The sequence below is a fragment of the Erpetoichthys calabaricus genome, chromosome 17, assembly GCF_900747795.2.
Source record: "Erpetoichthys calabaricus chromosome 17, fErpCal1.3, whole genome shotgun sequence".
NCBI lineage: Eukaryota > Metazoa > Chordata > Cladistia > Polypteriformes > Polypteridae > Erpetoichthys > Erpetoichthys calabaricus.
The window spans coordinates 95,826,174-95,846,100 of NC_041410.2; the positions used below are offsets into that span (position 1 = coordinate 95,826,174).

Genomic DNA, 19,927 nt, shown 5'->3' on the forward strand with positions numbered 1-19,927 from the left:
TATCTTCAACTGAAGACATGTCTCAAATCACTGATAAGGATTAAGCCATGTTTTGATGTTAGATTACACAGAAAGCAATATTCCTAGGCACTAAGAAGGTACAAAGCATCTTGGGAATGCATCGACTATCTACTGTACTCACCAGATATCTGCTGTTATACTGAACCAATCAATCATCAACCAGCATTGACTTTTTAAGTTCTAGTCTTGCGTCTAGTATTAGGACTTCATTTAGTACTGCATGCCTTGAGCTTTACTTTGAATTTTGTTTTCTGTTATTTGCAAACTTTGTACTTTGCAGTCACTGAAATTTTACATATAATGGCCTATTTTTGTAAGTCCCCTTAGATAAAGGCATGGTTAAATAAAGAAGAGTATTAAATATGAAAACAAAAATTATATTAATCGTGCCATTAGAACTGACTTGTTTGAACATGTCAATAAGTTAGTGACTCTGAATGTCTTATTTAGTGTTATGTATTACTTTATATTATGAACACCATCCTAGGCCTTTTACAGGCAGAATTTATTCCATATTCCTATATCTGACACAAAGCATGTAGAGTGACTCACACAAAATTACCTGGTGCTTTACAGTCCAACACTTTAGTCACTAGGAAGCCACGCTGCATGTCACTGTTGACAACTGAGAGCTAGCTTTTGGAAGTTTAGTAGTCACATGGGAAGTCAGCTCTTACCAACAGTGTAGAATGAATCTGTGGTGATCTAAAGAAACTGGTTACTGTAAAAAGTTTATTTAAATTTACACCAATACTTAAGTAAATCTGTGTCAGTCTTCACCATGAAAGTTACTGTATCTGTAGTGAAAATAATTTTAAGTGTCACTACCGGTACAATATATTTGTTTCCACATTTTAAAAAATGGCAGGTTATGTGACTAATTCGGAGTCAAAATGGAAGTGGTCCTTGTTATTTTACAAAGCAACTTTCTAATATGAACACATCTTTAAGTTAATATGAAGGAAACTGTAATTGTTTCAATGTTTCAGTAACTTGAGCACTACCAGATTATGTTCGTTTTTCACGGTTAGGAGTAATTGTGTGATTTTATGGTGTGAACAATACCACTTGACTTTTGGCAAGTTGGGTACAACGGTAAGTGACTTGCTCAGGATGACAGAATGAGACAGTGCAGCGTTTGAACGAGTATCTTTGAGGTGCATAGGGGGAACGGGGAGCTCGCCAATACAGAGTCTGCATTTTACTGTTATTTGTATCAGATTAGCACCCCTCTGTTTTAAAGTAGGTGTAATACCATAGCTCTTATTTTAACGCATAAAGTCAAGCTAACATATGCAATAAGCTCCTTGTTACTGTTAATAGAGGGATATGTGTTTGCTACACAAGTTGCCTGGCTGCATCCTTATGCATGACATCTTACAGATTCTATAAAAGTAAACTTCTAAGTCTCTGTATGACACTGAAAAATTCACACAACCTGAGTGAACACCAGTGGAACAGTACTCTATTGTACTGTATTGATTTGAGTTTATTGGATGACTGTTCATTATAAAAGGTGCTTAATAAAATTATTTTTTGTCCAAGGTTTTAACTGCTTCCTTGAATTAGGAACCATGCTTCTTCTGCACTTAAGACCCATAACTTCCTGGATGCCTTTAACTTTTTGGCCAGTGCTTTTGAACTATACATGCTGTGTATCAGAATCTTCTTAGACCTTGGTATCTCCGAATGGATGAATAGTAACTTTCTCAAATTAAATGAAGAGAAAAATGAAATCTTAGTGATTGGCAATAATGGATACAATGAGGCTATTAGAAATAAACTGGATGCATTAGGATTAAAAGTCAAAACGGAGGTAAAAAGCTTAGGGGTAACCGTTGATTGTAATCTGAATTTTAAATCGCATATTAATCAGATCACTAGGACAGCATTTTTTCACCTAAGAAACATAGCAAAAGTTAGACCTCATATCATTGAAAGATGCAGAGAAATTAGTTCATGTGTTTGTTTTCAGTCGGCTAGATTACTGTAACGCACTCCTCTCAGGACTACCCAAAAAAGACATCAATCGTTTGCAACTAGTGCAGAATGCAGCTGCTACAATCCTTACCAGGAAAAGAAAATCCGAACACATTTCTCCAGTTTTGATGTCACTACACTGGTTACCTGTGTCATTCAGGATTGACTTTAAAATTCTGCTTATGGTTTATAAAGCTTTAAATAATCTCGCCCCGGCTTATATACCGGAATGTCTGACGTCTTATATTCCAAATCGCAACCTCAGATCCTCAACTGAGTGTCTCCTTAGAATTCAAAGAGCAAAACTTAAAAGAAGTGGTGAGGCGGCTTTCTGCTGTTATGCACCTAAAATCTGGAATAGCCTGCCAGTAGGAATTCGCCAGGCTAATACAGTGGAGCACTTTAAAAAACTACTGAAAACACATTACTTTAACATGGCCTTCTCATAACTTCACTGTAATTTAATCCTGATACTCTGTATATCCAATTCATTATAATAACTATTCATTCAAAATCTGTATTAACCCCTACTCTCTCTTCTGTTTCCTTTTCCGGTGTCCTGTTGGTGGTGGCGTGTGCCACCACCATCTACCCAAAGCACTATGATGTTCCAACAATGATGGATGGATTGAAAGCCAGAAGTCTGTATGACCATCAGCATCAAGTAACTCTGTGAGAACCCGAACTACAAAGAGGACTATTTCATTTATGTTACGTAGAATGCCCAGAGGGGACTGGGTGGTCTCGTGGCCTGGAACCCCTGCAGATTTTATTTTTTTCTCCAGCCTTCTGGAGTTTTTTTTTTTGTTTTTTCTGTCCACCCTGGCCATCGGACCTTACTCCTTTCTATGTTAACTAATGTTGTCTTATTTTAATTTCTTACTTTGTCTTTTATTTTTCTTTTCTTCATTATGTAAAGCACTTTGAGCTACTTTTTGTATGAAAATGTGCTATATAAATAAATGTTGTTGTTGTTGTTGTTGTTGGTATGTCGTAGCTATTGCTATACGATGCTTTATGTGAATGAAATCATAGCATGTGCTGAGACAGACAGGGATTTCTTTGCTGCCTTGCATACCCTATGCTTGAACAGGCACCAATTAATTTGTAACAAAACATGTAACTGAACAGTTATACAAATATGATTAGGAGGCATACAGCTCTGTAATGTATTTAGCACAAACTATCATTTTTCTATGATAATGCCATATATTTAGGGACAATCAGTCATTTCCATTTTACAAGACTGATGCACTAATTTATTCACTGTCGTTTTGCTCCTTCTCTCTTTACGCAAGCACACTATGAGACGGATTTACATAGAAACACAGTTCAAATAAAGTGTGAAATTCATTATCATATATAAATGCACATCCTTCAGGATAAATACATTTCAGGAGATAAAATACAGGCTGACTTTAAAGTATACATATGCTAAAGATATACATGTTTGCAGTCCATCTAACACCATAACATGGCCTTCATTAGCCGAATGCTCTTCTTTTCCCTTTTTCTTAACATATCAGTGACACAAAATTAAATGTGTCAAACAAACCTGAACATGGCTATATAACCAAAAAGTGATGTCTCAAATATTTTTTATTTCTTTTCAGCATGGAAATTACTTTACCTAGTTTGTCCATAGCCCAAATGGCTTGTTTTATAATGACACAGTGTTTGTTTAACTTTAATTGGAAATACAACTTACTATCTATTTCAGCTCTTTCAGAGATGTTTTAAAAGTAAAACCAAACATCATTCAAGGTTTTGAGTTTCTAATAATTTAGCAAACAATTTGATGTTACACCATTCACACTAAGCTTTTTGAAATTTAACTGAAATTGTCTGAAAATACTAGAAAAAGCTTGTATAATGTTTTAATTATTGTAAGAAATATTAATTTCACAATCAATCACACTGTGGGTACAGAGTGTTCCAAAAGTTACATTAACTAGGATAACTCAAACAATGCTTTTTGCTAAATGACAACACATATACTGTAGATATATTTATGGCTCTGTGAAAGAAAGAAAAAGTGAATTGTTAAATTATTTCAATACAAATTTGAAAACTGTACATTAAAAAAATGAAAAATGAACAAATTAATATAACAAAAACTGATTAAATACATTTAAAAAGAAACAAAATTAGACAATTATACTAAATAACTAAAAGATTGAAATAGTAAATATTTTTCAATAAAAAAACAAAAAATGTATTATTTTGAACATAAAAATAAATAAATTATTCAAAATTTACAAACAAGCTATTAACAAATTCTCATTTACAATAAAAAACAAAATTCAGGTATTTGATATGTCACAGAATATCATAGAAAAACATAACCTGTTTTAAAATGCATTTAATAAAAACATTAAAAAATTATTTTATAAAAGATCTGAGGAGCGATAACCCACCCAACATTGACCTATCAAGTGATAATTCTTAATAGAGATAGCAATTGTTTGCTATTTGTGAGGAAAAGACTACAATATACCTGTCTCCTCTTTATTTTTATTGACAATATTTTAATAAGACTTTATAAATATTTTGCAACAAAATTAGATTATTTCCACTGATTATTTTTAAAGTAGCCCTCATGCATTATTTTATTAAGTGACAATTTTTTAATAAGACTTTATAAATATTTTGCAACAAAATTAGATTATTTTCACTGATTATTTTAAAAGTAGCCCTCATGCATTAGCTACAAATTTAAAAAAATACAAAAAACAAAAAATTGAACTCTTTCAGCGAATCTAACTACGGTGACGCCTGTCTAAGATGAGTGATTGCGCAGGCCGTTTGGATGACGTGTTCAACAAAGGTTTTGATGACAAGACCAATATGGCCACAACCTTAGCTCTCAGCAGACTTCATTCTCTGAGTTGCATTGTAGTAAATATCACAAATGTGCAGAGATACAGTTTGGGAACCCTTCATACAATTTGAATTGAGAAATCAGGGCCACTAACAGAATTTCTTTAAACAAGATATATGATGGTGTAAATTAGCCTGCTAAGTTATACAAAGCCTGTCCTTACTTGATAGTGATGCGGTGGCACTTCTATTCTCCTTTCCTAACATTTAGCTGCCCTCCATCTCCTGCTAACACACTATACAGACATAGACCTATTTCTGAGTGATATAATGAATATTTCACATTTTAATAGGGAAAAAGACAACATTCTACAGCAAGTGAATTAATATCTGGGATTGTTCAGGGACATTTCCCCAGAGTCATTAAGGGTGTGCAGAAACAAGAATCTCTGGGGCTGCAACAATGGCTAAATGCAGGCCACCCTGCTGAGGTGAACATAACAGGTTTAGTTCTGCCACGATTAAGCAGTTTTGAAAATAAATTGAGAGAATATAAGAAAATATACATCACTTTAAGGTAATGACAAAAACTGAATGCTTCATAAACAAGGTAAAATAAAATAACTTTGCATTGTCTATAAAAACATACACAAAAAAAAAAACCCAAAACAAAAACAATCACTGTTCAACAATTGTTATGAATTACATGACTAGCTAGAGTTGGAAGATATTTTTGACTTAAATTACCAGAAAGCTAATATCTTTATTGTATGAAATTAAAGACTTAAAATTTTATTCAGTTTTTATTGGGAGTAAATGCACATCACTATATATTTAAAGCTAAAATAAAAAAAAAAATATATTTTAAGAAATAGATATTTTCTAGTAAAAATGAAAATTAAAATGGAATTAGATATTAGATAACATTTAAAACATTAAAAAATGTATCTATAAAGGATAAACTAAAAACACTATTAAGGCTATTAACCAAAAAGAAAATGTACAATTACATCCTTTCAAAAACTGATTGTCTAGTTTACACACAATCCATACAAAATATTAACAAATTCAATAAATTTACTATAAACAAAAAATAAGAAATACTTTGTATATGAAATAATAGAAATAATGGTTCACTAAGAAGAACTAAATAAAAACTAAATAATAAATAAATGAAATAATCAAAAATATTATTTCTCTCACTTATTACTGTGTTCTCAACAAAAGAAGCAAATAGAACAATTAAACCTTTTAAATCAAAAGTTCAGAAAGACACATGAACTATTTTCTTTGAAAAAGAACACAGACATTTTCAAATATAAAAATGAACCAATTGTTATTCACTAAACAAGAGAACTGTAATTTTAATAACTAACCATCTTTAAAAAGCAATAATGGAAAACCTTAAATAAAAATAAATTTAAAAATGCTTAAACGTTTTCAGTAAATATAAAACTAATAATTACGCCATTTTGGGCAAACTTCCTTTTGGAACACTCTGTGCATATCCACACGTGCTAACCCTGTGGCACAAACACACACACACACACACACACACACACACACACACACAGAGTCACTTGGATGAATGACAGACAGTGAGACACACGACTAATGCCAGTCTCATGAGCTCTGAAGGCCAACCTGTCTACAGCCCCCTAGTGTTGCCCAGAGGCCTTTGAAGGCTTTAATGTTCTCTAACACAGACATTCAAAACTTTCTGAGTTACTGGCTGAATCCACTGAAAAAGGCTAACCAAGTGCTCTTCTGGAAGGCCTCAGGTTTAATTACAGAAAGTTAGGTGCTGAAGAAGATTTCAATCATAGCCTACTACACTGGTAATCAAAAATTCCGAGAGGTGCAACATTAAGCATGATGATTAAAAGCGTATTGTATAGACTGAAAGCAAAGGAAAGGTGGGTACTTGCAAATTCAACCAAAAAGACAAACACATATGGTGATATGTGCATTTAATCAAAATGTAACTTGTGACATCATTTATGATATATTTAATTTTCTAACCATGATAGGGAAACTGCATGCCATCGTTTTCATGTTTAATCTTCCGCTCCTGCACATTCGCCAAATGGTGTTGCACTGCAAGTCCAAAGGGGAGAAGGGAAGTATTAAAATTACGGAGCACAAAAAACTTCCACCCAAAAAAATGGGTACAGGACATGACATCTTTAACTTGTTGCAAATACACAAAGGGTTTGGGAAGCCAGTAACTCAACATATTTTATGCTGTCATCCTTTTGCTGAGTTACTGGCTTCATCTACACGTGGAACTGAAATGATTTATCCAACCAGTAACCCGCAAAGCAATTGATTGGTTAATGAGATCAACTACGAAAATCACTCATCTTGGTTAATGACAACAGAGAAAAATCTTGGGAAACTGAGCAATTGTTTGATATTTGTGAGGAAAAGACTGTACCCAGAATATACCTGTCTCCTCCGCGTTTTTATTAAGTGACAATTCCTGAAAGACTTTTTAAATAATTTGCAAAAATACCATCTTTTTCACTTATTATTTTTAAAGTAGCGTTCATTCATTAGCTACAAATAAAAAAACACAAACAATAAAAAACAAAAAATGTAACTCTACCAGTAAATATAACTATGGTGAAGCCTGTCTAACACAAGTGGCCACACAGTCAGTTTGGATGACGTGTTCAACAAAGGTTTTGATGACAAGACCCATATGGCTCTGACCTTAAGTATCAGCTGAGTTACATTAAAGTAAACATCACAAATGTGCAGAGATACAGTTTAGGAATCCTTCATACAATATCTGTAGTACTAGGGTGTTGTACCGTGTTAGCCATTATGAAGGTAGAGAAAAGCCAAGCAAAATGACCCCTTTTATTGGCTAACTAAAAAGATTACAATATGCAAGCTTTCGAGGCAACTCAGGCCCCTTCTTCAGGCAAGATGTAATCTTGATCTTGTAATGCCTGAAGAAGGGGCCTGAGTTGCCTCGAAAGCTTGCATATTGTAATCTTTTTAGTTAGCCAATAAAAGGGGTCATTTTGCTTGGCTTTTCTCTACCTTCATACAATATGTAAGCAGAAATCAGGGCCATTAACAGAATTTCTTTAAACAAAACAGGTGATGATGTAAATTATCCTGCTAAATGACATAACGCCTGTTCCTACTTGATAGTGATGTGGTGGTAGTTCTTTTCTCCTTTTCTAACACTTAGCTGCCCCGTATCTCCTGCTAACACACTATACAGACAGGCTACAGGCAGACCTCAGGATTTTCCTAGCATAACCCAACCACATTTAGGTGAAGGGTGTAAATCCCAAAAGAAATCCAAAAAGTTCCAATTAATTTCAAAGGTGGTAACAATCTATACCATATATCAATAACAGACATCCAATGCCACATTAATTACTGACATCATGAATAATAATAATAACAATAATAATAATAATACTTTAAGAAACAAACTTTAATGGTTATTACTGTTATGCAGGCTAATTCAACATGATGAACATTTTAAAATATTCTTAACACCATGGTCCTAGAAAATGAGAGTAAATGAATAGAAATATAATTTTCTGAATTGTATTTCAGACCCTCAGCAATAGTAATACATATACATTTTACAATATAACCTGCATAGTCTGCCTCTTAATAGGTATAAAGCGCATTTCTGATGTATTTCTATATAAAATTGTCATTTTTTTCTGAGTTTGTCCTTCTGAATACAAGACATTAAGAAAACATCAAGCATGTCTAAGCCGTGACATGCTGCCAAGGGCTGCAGATTCATTTAAGGGATGTGGGCCTTCTGTGTGGAGCTGCCATGTTCAAATGACATTCTTTTCAAATGCTATCCAAAGGTATTTCAAACCTTGAATAATCAAAATCACATAAAATTACTTTACAATTCCAGTATAATTGTTTCACATATTTTTTATGCCTACAGCACAGCTATGGTGAAAAATGTGCTCAGGATTACTGTCAATAGTTGGGGTGAGCATGCTGCATCATGCTTTATGATTCAGCCTAACTACTGTATGCATTAATACTTAAAAAGCTATGTACATGTATGCATAATGTATGCACTGATCAATAAAAGTGTGTGTGTGTGTGTGTGTGAGTGTGGATGCATCTCAATTAATCTTTATGTTGTTTTTAAGTATTTTGTCTTGCATATGAAGCATCATTCCAATAAGCAATTTAGTTATTTCTAACAGTGACATATATTTACACAAATTGTATTGATTACGCGACTTGCACATGGTCAAACAATGAATCACCTTTGGTGAATAAGCCAGAGAACTGCAACTTAACATTCTAGCAACTTCAGGAGGCAACATCTCCTGCATATGTGAATACTACTACAAATTCACACAAGTACATTCAATACATGTGACTGTGCACTCATATCAATTAATCTTTAAAGAATTTATTGCTTTACATGCCAAACAACATTGAAAAGGCCTACACACACACTGTATGTTGTAATGCTTTTCACAATCAAAGAATGAGCCAGCAATGTCGTGCTCTCTAGTCCTTTGTGGCCACAGTGCTAAGGATGCACCCTTGTGTTTTACAGTAGAAAACCTGATTGCATATTTTGTATATATGAGTGTGAAAGTGTGTGTATACACATAAATATCAATTAACTAAGCTTTATTTAAGAAAGATTCTTTTATGATGAGCGTCAAATCAAAATAGATTTAACTAACAATTCTTCAGAAACATATATTTAAACAATGGCAGTTGTTAAGGGGCTTGTTCAGATTGATGCACTGAGTTCATGTAACCTTACATTACGCGCATTCTCTGTATAGCACTATATACCTGGATATTACTTTCATTATTCTTTTTTTTAATTTTTGCACTCCAGTGTACAGTGTTATTCCTCATTCAGATACTCAAAGTTAATGTGACCATGATTTTTATAACAGATTGTGCTTACTTTCATTTTGTGGTTTTAATTATTTTTGTCATTTCAAAGAAGGAATGTGTGGAAGACAAAAACAATACTTCCCAAAATGTGAGGAGTTTGCCCTCTGTTTTCCTCGTGGAAGTTACACCTCTGATTTTTAGATGCATGTTATTAAATGCGTGTGTCAATGAATAAAATTACAATTTCAAGTCCAACTCTTAAGGTATTAGCTGATGGCAATGAATCATAAAATATCTTTTTTTGGTTTCCAAAACATAAGAAGGGAATTCAATCATTAAAAATCATAAAAGCTGATGCAACCATGACAAGAGCAAGAAACAACACTTGAATTCATTCATATTCACTGAAAGATGCCCCATCAGCCAAACTATTATTATTTTGAAGTCAGTAAAGTAAAAATAAAGCCAAAACTCATTGGTTTATTGGCATAAACGCAGTGTTAAGTGCTGGCGGAGTGTAATAGTATACCAATGTTTGTGTGTAATTAACTTATTATAAATTTTGAAAACCTTGTCTATATCATATTCCCTCACTAGCAGATAGTCAATTATAAATAGTGAACTGAACAGTTCTGTTTCTATCATACTTTCTTGTGTGTGGAAATATTTACAATAATTACAGAACAAGAACTCTCTTAGGTTTTACCAATATTGTTTCAGTGAAATTTTTGTTTCATGTACAACAAAAATAAAGTTTAGACATACAGTATGGTAGCATAATCTACTACCTTGCCATCCTTTTGAGATTTTGTAGTAAAAAGTGGTGTCATTTTATAACAATTACTATAGGGGGCTCCGCTCGCCAACCCCTGGTGTTGGGAAATGACAAAGAGCGAGATGTATGAATGAGATATAGCATAGTGTGAAGGTGTGGATGATGCATATAGAAAGGAAACAATAAAGTGTGTGGCACAGTGTAAAGGTTTATTGGAAAATTTCTTTGTACACAACATTAGTAGTCAAGATGGTGTCTTGTCCTTGAATGAGTTTTCCTTGGCATGGAGCACTTATAACCTTAACGTTAACGTCAGATGAACGTCGAACTCGTGAGAAGGCCAGATAAAGTTGTCCATGTCCAAAAACGGGTTCAGAGAGGTAGATGCCAACCTTGTCCATGGTTTGTCCTTGTGATTTGTTGATGGTCATGGCAAATGCAGGTTTAATGGGGAACTGTCGCCGTTTAAGTGTAAAAGGTAATTCTAGGTCAGAACTTGTAAGGTCAATTCTAGGAATCAGAACAGTATTGTTAGCATGTGATCCTGTAAGAACTGTCGCTTGAATAACATTGCGTGTCATGGTGTTGACGACTAAACGTGTGCCATTGCATAAACCCCGTTTAGTGTTAAGGTTTCTTAATAGCATGATTATTGTTCCGTTTTTAAGGCTAAGATTGTGTTGTGGTAATCCGGCTGGGTTAATAGTGTTCAAATATTCTAAGGGGAAATTAAGATGGTCATTGTCGTCATCAGAGTCAACTTTGTCAGAGCTTAGAAAGAGCTGTGCCTCTCCAGGAAGTAATGCAAAGACCTGGTTATTTATGTGATCAACAGTAATATTTTTTGGACATAATATAGTGCGTTGTGTTAAAAGGGGTATTTGGTCTAATGAGACCGCTGGTCAAATATCTCCGTAAGTAAGTCGTCGCAGATAAAGGGTTGAGGAATTGTAATAATATCTGGGTGAAGTCCATCTGTATTGGTGAGTGTACCATCTCCCAGTTGTAATAACCAATTGTTATATTCTGGATCTGGACATCGCATGTTTTGTACTAACTGTATCTTTTGAAAGCAATGCCAATTGGTGGACTGAACAATAGCTGAGCGCATGGCATGTGGAACAATAGCTAAGCACTGTCTAAAATCTCCTCCTAATAAAAGTACCTTTCCTCCAAAGGGAATATTATTATTTATCAACGTTTGTAGAAGTTTATCAATGGTGTTGAGTAAGTGACTGGACGCCATTGTACATTCATCAATAATCTCCTTTTCAACCTCATGTAGCATTTTTATAGACTTAGCTAATGGGTGATTATTTATGATATGAGTAACGTTTCTCATTATAAGCTCCGTGCATTGTTTGTTTTCAGGAAGGTTCATGCGTTGATAGATTGCGTCATCTGGATCTACAATAATTATAGAACAAGAACTCTCTTAGGTTTTACCAATATTGTTTCAGTGAAATTTTTGTTTCATGTACAACAAAAATAAAGTTTAGACATACAGTATGGTAGCATAATCTACTACCTTGCCATCCTTTTGAGATTTTGTAGTAAAAAGTGGTGTCATTTTATAACAATTATTAGTATTTTTTGTCATCTTTTGCTGTTCCAGTCTACAAACAACTGAATAGCTACATAGCAAGTGAAGTTTAGCATCACTCCACACAGAAGACACCTGTATTAATTAACATTGAAGCCAGTAAGCGGCTTATATCCCATATCATGAATATGACACAAAACTCTCTTCAAGGATATCCAGAAAAACCACACACAAGTCAAATATTTAATAATATTATCATCAGAAAATTTAATAGGATAATACTTACAAGATTGGCAGATTAAAACCTTACATTTATGGTGGCACCTGCTTGTAAACCAAAAATGTCGTATAATAAATGTAAGAACAACCTTACTCTGTTATATTGAAAGAGCAGGCAACTGGGATGGCTGTCACCAGCATGCATATGCCATTTGAGTACGTTTGTACATTCGTTTAGGAAATGCTGGAAAACCTATGCATGCCTATGGCAGTATCTCTGTCCTAACTGAGCATATAATTGCTCTCCTACGGTATCGAACTCCTGTAAAGTGCTGAGGCAGAATCCTTTATTTATAAATGCTGTACTGCTATAAATATATGGATAGGTTTATTGCCCTTAGTATTAAAACTTAGACTATTATCTTTTTAAAGGAGGACCACTTTGAATCACTCTGCAAAATGATCAAAAATATTCAATCATTTCAAGCCAAATGTTATTAGATGAGTCCTAGAACCATACCTTGCCACAGTCTTGGTAGATCTATCTACTTTTGAACTTGCATAAGAACAAGCATAGAGGAAGCTAATCTTCAACAAGGTTAAATATTGTTTAAATCTGGAAATGTTTAGAACTCACATATTAATACAAGGCCCATCATTAAAACCCTTTATTGTCATATATTGAATGTGACAAAAATGAAAAAGAAGAGATCTGGTGACATTTCAAGTGCACTGTTTGAATCTCCCCCAATGTCCATATTTCCTAAAGCAGCAAGCTGAGACACCCTCCAGAACTTTCTTATTGAGGAGGCTCAGAGAATAAAAAACAATTAGGAGAAACTGCAAAGGTCTTGCACACTCCTTTTCAAAATGTGACTTTCATGTCAGTTGCCTTTGGCATACACAAACTGCACAAGAACTCTTTTAAGGAAGTTAAGCATATACCTGTGTCCACCTCGTTTGGCCAGCCACTAGATTGGCTACTGCTGGCTGCTGGTGAACGACTTGTATAAAACACGTCATCCACAGGACTCTCCATCTCACTGTCATCAATTGATTTGCGCTTGGTGGAGCTACAAAAAAAAGAGAAATATGTGATTTTTTTAGAGCAGCTATTATATTTACTACAGAATAGGTCATTTATTTTTATCCATAATTCCCCAAGGTAAAATCATGAAAACAAATAGACTTTATGGAAAATAATTGATGGCACCACCTATAAAACTACTGTAGTGTGCTACCAACAAAAATTGTATTTCTCTGTTCTGGTGACATTTCTAGGCTGACCATGGCCTAGCTTTGGCCATCGTGACCCTTCACTTTTAGATTTAAGGTTAATGTGGCCATGATTTTTTACACAAGATAATACTTACTTCCACAAACCTCCATGTGCTTCTGGTATCAACAAATAACTAAAGGCTAGATTATTAATTCATCCTGGCGTGTTAGATCGCCATCTAAAGGCTAATGTTTTACTCACAGGATTTTCAAATATTCCTTGCACAAACATTTCTCAAGTTGGCTGGTGAGCTGTAATTTCACACTGATATTACATAAAAGGAGCTACACATACCAATACATAAACCGCTTCACTGCTTTATTCTGAGCTGCCAGAATGTAACCAAAAGTTTGAGGAACCTCTAGCAAATTGTTCTCAAATTAAACAACACTTTTTCATGGAACTCTACACCTCCAGTGGGACAGTGGGAAGATGGAGGAAGCCGAGAGGCCCTTCCAAGGTACAGCAACAAAAACTGAGATGTGAAACATTTGCAGGCTGATCACTGGTTTAATGGGAAGTTTAGAGAGTGCAGTCTGAGGAGGAGGATGTCATTGACAGAGATCATCTGGCACTTAAAATGGAGAAAGAACATCTACTCCAAAGATTTTCTTTCAGGAAACTAGGAGCAGCACCCAGAGGAAAATCACATTCAGACAAACAACAGGAACACTTTCAAAAGTGGAACACAAAAGCTCTCACAGTTTTTTCTCTGGAGTATATTACCTAGTGTTTCTTTTCCTGTCTTCTTACTTACAATAGTTGCACTACAATTAGCTGACAAGTGCATTATCTGAACCAGTATTAGGAAATCCTGATTCTGGCTATAAAGTTGACAAATCCAGCAAATGTTTTCTTCATTCATAAATATTTTCTTCTGCCAGACATAATACTAAGGTACCAATGTATGAGCCTAGAACACTATATGAATTCTTGTACTTAAAATAAAGGTAAAGGACTGGGCAAGTGGAAATCATAAAGATTTTATAAAGGAATCCAGTCAGACACTAGTAGCAAAAAGGATCTTGGTGAAAGGCAGCAATGATTCATGACCACACTAGAATATACAACTAAAAGTAAAAGCAAATTCATGAGGAGATCAGTAGCACAAGAAGTTCAAAGATGATGCTTGAAACAGAAGGTGTTCAAAACTAAGCAAACTTCAAAGGAAGGTATTCCCTTGAACAGCGCTTTTAATGGAAATTGGAGGATTTAAGGTCAGAAGAGTCACTTCCTATCCAACAAGAAAGATGCTATAAAAACGGCCTCTGCATAATGGCAAAAACGGTTTATGTTACACAAAACAACATAATGGTCACCCACTACTGCCATTGTTTTTAAACTACAACAGAATATGCCAAGTTTCATTGTTAGATGATGACCTTCTGTAAATTAACTTTGTTTCTTATTGGAAACAAGTGTAGGTGACAGAAACATTATTTTGAACAGAACTTGATTTTGTGGAGTTCCCCTCATTTTTAATTAAAAAGATTACTCATCTCTAACTGTATTATCTTCAAGTGTAGAAAATACTTAAAAGAGAAATAATGTTCTAAATCTCTGCCTTAAAGACTAGATTTTAGTTAGTTACTAGAACTTCAAAAATTCAACTAGTAATCTTAAATGAAATGCCCAGTCGTCTAATATCATGTTAGAGACCACAACAGAAAGCTCAATCTGAAGTGTAGACTGCCTCAATTTGTGAAAAATCATATTTTTTCTTACTGTGTGTCAGCGTCATGTTCCTGAGAAGGCAGGAGATGGGGGGGTTGAGTATGGTGTGATGCAATTGGTAACGTCCTCTCCCTCTTTGAGTCTTCACCCCTGATGTCACTTCCCATTCAGACTACGGAAGTCACGTCCCTTCTACCTCATATTGTATTTAAACAGAGGCCAGACTGGAAGATGGCTTCTGGGGATCCATAGTCTTACTGTAAGGAACCATTTTCCAGACCATATGGTTCCTCTATTATTCATCTTTTCCTTTTAACAGCAGATATAGTAAATGAGGAATCCACAATAGACCGCAACAATTTATTTGTGTACTTTGTATTTTACTGCACTGTGACACAGTTAAATTCCCTCACTTTAAAGGATTGAGACAATGGGCAGCTATCTATTGCCCTAACAGAAAGGTGAAAGATGTCAATATCTCCATAACATTGTGAATTTCCCCTTGGGATTAATAAAGTATCTATCTATCTATCTATCTATCTATCTATCTATCTATCTATCTATCTATCTATCTATCTATCTATCTATCTATCTATCTATCTATCTATCTATCTATCTATCTATCTATCTATTTGGAGGTTGAAATAGTGAATGAATATAAATACTTAGGAACTTACCTAGATAACAATCTTAACTGGAATACAAATACAAAACAATTATTTTCTAAATGCAACCAGCGCTTATTTCTCCTCCATAAACTCAAACTATTTAAAGTAGACAAGGGCCTCATGTTGTCCTTCTATCATAGTATGATCCAGTCCGTGATCACTTTCAGTTTCATTGCCTGGTTTAATAGTCTGACAAACCAAAACTCAAAAAAGCTCCAGCAGATTAGGAAGTATGCAGCTAAAGTTATTGGGGCTGATGTAGATGATTTGACTGGTGTGTGTCAGAGGGCAATGCTAAAGAAACTGGAAATCATCTCAACTGATGACAGACATCCATTACATGTAGAACTAAACTTCAGTAAATCAGGAAGGATAGTTGCTTTGAAAACCCACACAAATCGCTCCAGAAACTCCTTTCTTCCTAGTGCCATATGACTTTTCAATAAGAAATATCAGAGATAATGTTTAAGGTTTTGATATATATCCTGTTACCTTTTTTTTTTTCTTGGTATAAATATATTTTATCTAACTGCCTTACCTTAACCTTTCTTATTTCTATTTGTCTGTTTTATTTCATTCTGTCTGTTACCTGTTATTAGATGCAACTGAGAAGAAGAAACCTAACCTAATCTATCTATCTATCTATCTATCTATCTATCTATCTATCTATCTATCTATCTATCTATCTATCTATCTATCTATCTATCTATCTATCTATCTATCTATCTATCTATCTATCTATCCTGACACATTTATCCAAGGAACTTTACAACATTTTATATATGGTTATATTTCTTTTGTTTTTCTAATTGTGAATTGCTCATGGTCACACAATGTGAACCCACAGTCTCAGGATATGAAGTTCAAAGCCTTAACCACTACACCACCTTTCTTTTTTCTTTTTATCATTGATCACAGGATATTTTCAACAGGACAGGACAGTAAATATTTGTGAATTGCACAATGGGTGCTTGCAAGTAATTGGGGTATACATAAACATCCCTTAAACTTTCTTTATGTTGCTAAACTTTTGATAAAAAAAGAGAAGAAGAAAAATGGCAAGACACAACCTCTTAAAAACTGCAGAGAAACTCCTGACACACTGGATGCAGGTGGCACCTATAGGTACAAAGAAGGCTTGGGAAGTAGAGCAGCTGCATTCCATGCAATATTTCAGCTGTGTCAGGGCTGAGAAGAAGTGTGAATTGTAATGGATCCTTTATGTTAATAGTCTGATTAATACTGAAGATGAAATAAAAATGTGTTTCATATGACGTGAATGGTTAGCCTTTGGAACACCTAGAATAGAGGTAACACGTGCTGGTCTTCAAGGGCTGGTATGAGTGCTTCTTTAGGTTTTTGATACTGTTTTAACAAGAGGCAACTGTAATTCTGCCTATTAAAGTTTTTTAATTCAATTTTATGTTTGTGAAACCAATTCATGGGCTTAAAATACAGAACGTCTGGATTGTCTATAAGATTTGAAACCAGACATTCTTTAATGAGAAGAATCTTCATGTCTTGAAATACTTGTTTAATTGGTTATCTTGTTTCAATAACTAAAACACTTTCTTAATTGTATTTGTTTTTAAACATCAGTGGGTTCACAACGGTGATGGTCAAATTTGCCTCTTCAAAAGCTGAAGTGTCTGTTGGATTTCATTATACTAACATTTTAACAGGAGGGTCTATCAAACTTTCAATTGAACTGATTAATTTATTGTACTTGTTTCTGTAATAAAAACACTTTAATACGGTATCTATTTATGTTTTTGAACTCAGCAGATAAACTTAGAATTAGTGTCAACTTTAGTTGCCCAAAGGCTTTTGCATTAATTACAAATTTAATAGAAAATGCAATCTTTAATGAGAAGGTTCCATTTGTTTAAATGAGTCGGTTTGCTAATTCTGAACTCAGTATGTGGGCTCAAAACAGGCAAGATAGCTATCTGGATTTCAATCCAGACACATAGCTCTTGAATATTGCATCTTGTTTTCAATGTTTCAACATGTTGCTCGGAGCAGAAACATTTGCAGACTTTTGAGGTTTGTATTTCTAATAATTTCATATCATGTATGTTCTCACACAGGATGCTATACTAATTGTGTTGTCATTTCATGATTACTACTGTCTTCCTTAATCTTCTTCTTTTTTCGGCTACTCCCCTTAGGTGTTGCCACAGTGGATCATCTGTTTCCATATCTTCCTGTCACACTCATCACCTGCATGTCCTCTCTCACCACATCCATAAACCTTCTCTTGGGCCTTCCTCTTTTCCTCTTCCCCGGCAGCTCTATCCTTAGCATCCTTCTCCCAATATACCCCTCATCTCTCCTCTGCACAAGTCCAAACCAGCACAATATCTCCTCTCTGACTTTGTCTCCCAACTGTCCAACTTGAGTTGACCCTGTAATGTCCTCATTCCTAATCCTGTCCATCCTCGTCACACCCAATGCAAATCTTAATATCTATAACTCTGCCACCTGCAGCTCTGTCTTATGTCTTTTTGTCAGTGCCACCATCTCCGACCCATATAACATAGCTGGTCTCACTACTTCTTGTAGACTTTCCCTTTCACTCTTGCTGATACCCGTCTGTCACAAATCACTCCTGACACTCTCCTCCACCCTGCCTGCACTCTCTTCTTCACTTCTCTTCCACAATCCCTGTTACTCTGTACTGTTGAATCCAAGTATTTAAACTCATCCACCTTCACCAACTCTACTCCCTGAATCCTCACCATTCCTCTGCCTTCCCTCTCATTCACACACATGTATCCTGTCTTGTTCCTACTGACCTTTATTTCTCTCCTCTCTAGAGCATATCTCCACCTCTCCAGGGTCTCCTCAACCTGCTTGCTACTCTCGCTACAGATCATAATGTCATCCACAAACATCACAGTCCATGGAGACTTCTGTCTAATCTCCACTGTAATCGTGTACATCATCATTGCAAACAAGAAAGAGCTCAGAGCCAATCCCCAATGTAATCCCACCTCCACCTTAAACATATTGGTCATTCTGACTGCAGACATCACCACTGTCTCCCTTCCCTCGTACATATCCTGTACCACGCTTACACACTTTTCTGCCACTCCTGATTTCCTCATACAATACCACAACTCCTCTCTAAGCACCCTGGCATATGCTCTCTAAGTCCACAAAGACACAATGCTAGTCTTTCTTGCCTTCTCTATACTCCTCCATCAACACACAGAGCAAACATTGCATCTGAAGTGGTCTTTCCCAGCATGAAACCATCTTGCTGCTCACTAATCATCACCTCCCTTCTTAACCGAGCTTACACTACTCTTTCCCATAACTTCATGCTGTGGCTAATCAATTTTATCCCTCTGTAGTTATTACAGTTTTTTTTTGTGAATTTCCCCTTGGGATTAATAAAGTATCTATCTATCTATCTATCTATCTATCTATCTATCTATCTATCTATCTATCTATCTATCTATCTATCTATCTATCTATCTATCTATCTATCTATCTATCTATCTATCTATCTATCTATCTATCTATAGTTCTGCACCTTATTCTTAAAAGTCAGTACCACTACACTTCTGCTTCATTCCTCAGGCATCCTCTCACTTTCCAAGATTGCATTAAACAATCTGGTTAAAAACTTCACTTCCATCTCTCCTAAACACCTTCATGCTTTAAGGTGGCTTCCTTAATAATGCTGAAATTTATGAAGTATCCTATAAATGACTGATGATCAGATTATATCATCATGTGCACCACTATCTACATCAGAAATATTTCCATGTGGAATGATGCAAAGAGTTGTTAAATCTACAAATGATAATCCTCTCTCACCACACCAGCAACATTAAGAAACCCTGGTCCTAAATAGTACCAAATTAGTTTTTTGTGCAATATTTGTCATCTACACTTTGAAATGTAGACTTAGTTTATCTCTTTGAGGGCTGAATATTTTTTCCAAAAAACTCGTTTCACACGGTTTCACACATAAGTCAACATAAAACATCTGTTGCTATGTGCTGTGGTTGCTTCTGGCGTATGTTCGGCATCTCTGGCAGCAGTGGCTGCATGGGGGCACCTCAAAGGTT

General features: G+C 35.0%; 1 protein-coding gene across 9 annotated transcripts in view; it reads right to left on the reverse strand.

Annotated features, from left to right (window-relative positions):
* LOC114667985 (nuclear factor 1 X-type-like) overlaps positions 1 to 19,927 on the reverse strand; it is a 283,643-nt gene that overhangs the window by 53,433 nt on the left and 210,283 nt on the right. For 7 of the 9 annotated variants that reach the window (XM_028823550.2, XM_051920400.1, XM_028823551.2 and 4 more), the window contains exons 7-8: positions 13,170 to 13,297; positions 6,844 to 6,918 (exon numbers count right to left, since the gene is read on the reverse strand). In XM_028823550.2, coding sequence (XP_028679383.1) covers positions 6,844 to 6,918; positions 13,170 to 13,297 — 203 coding nt within the window. The remainder of the gene's footprint in view (positions 1 to 6,843; positions 6,919 to 13,169; positions 13,298 to 19,927) is intronic. The other 2 variants (XM_028823555.2, XM_051920401.1) reach the window with 1 other exon arrangement.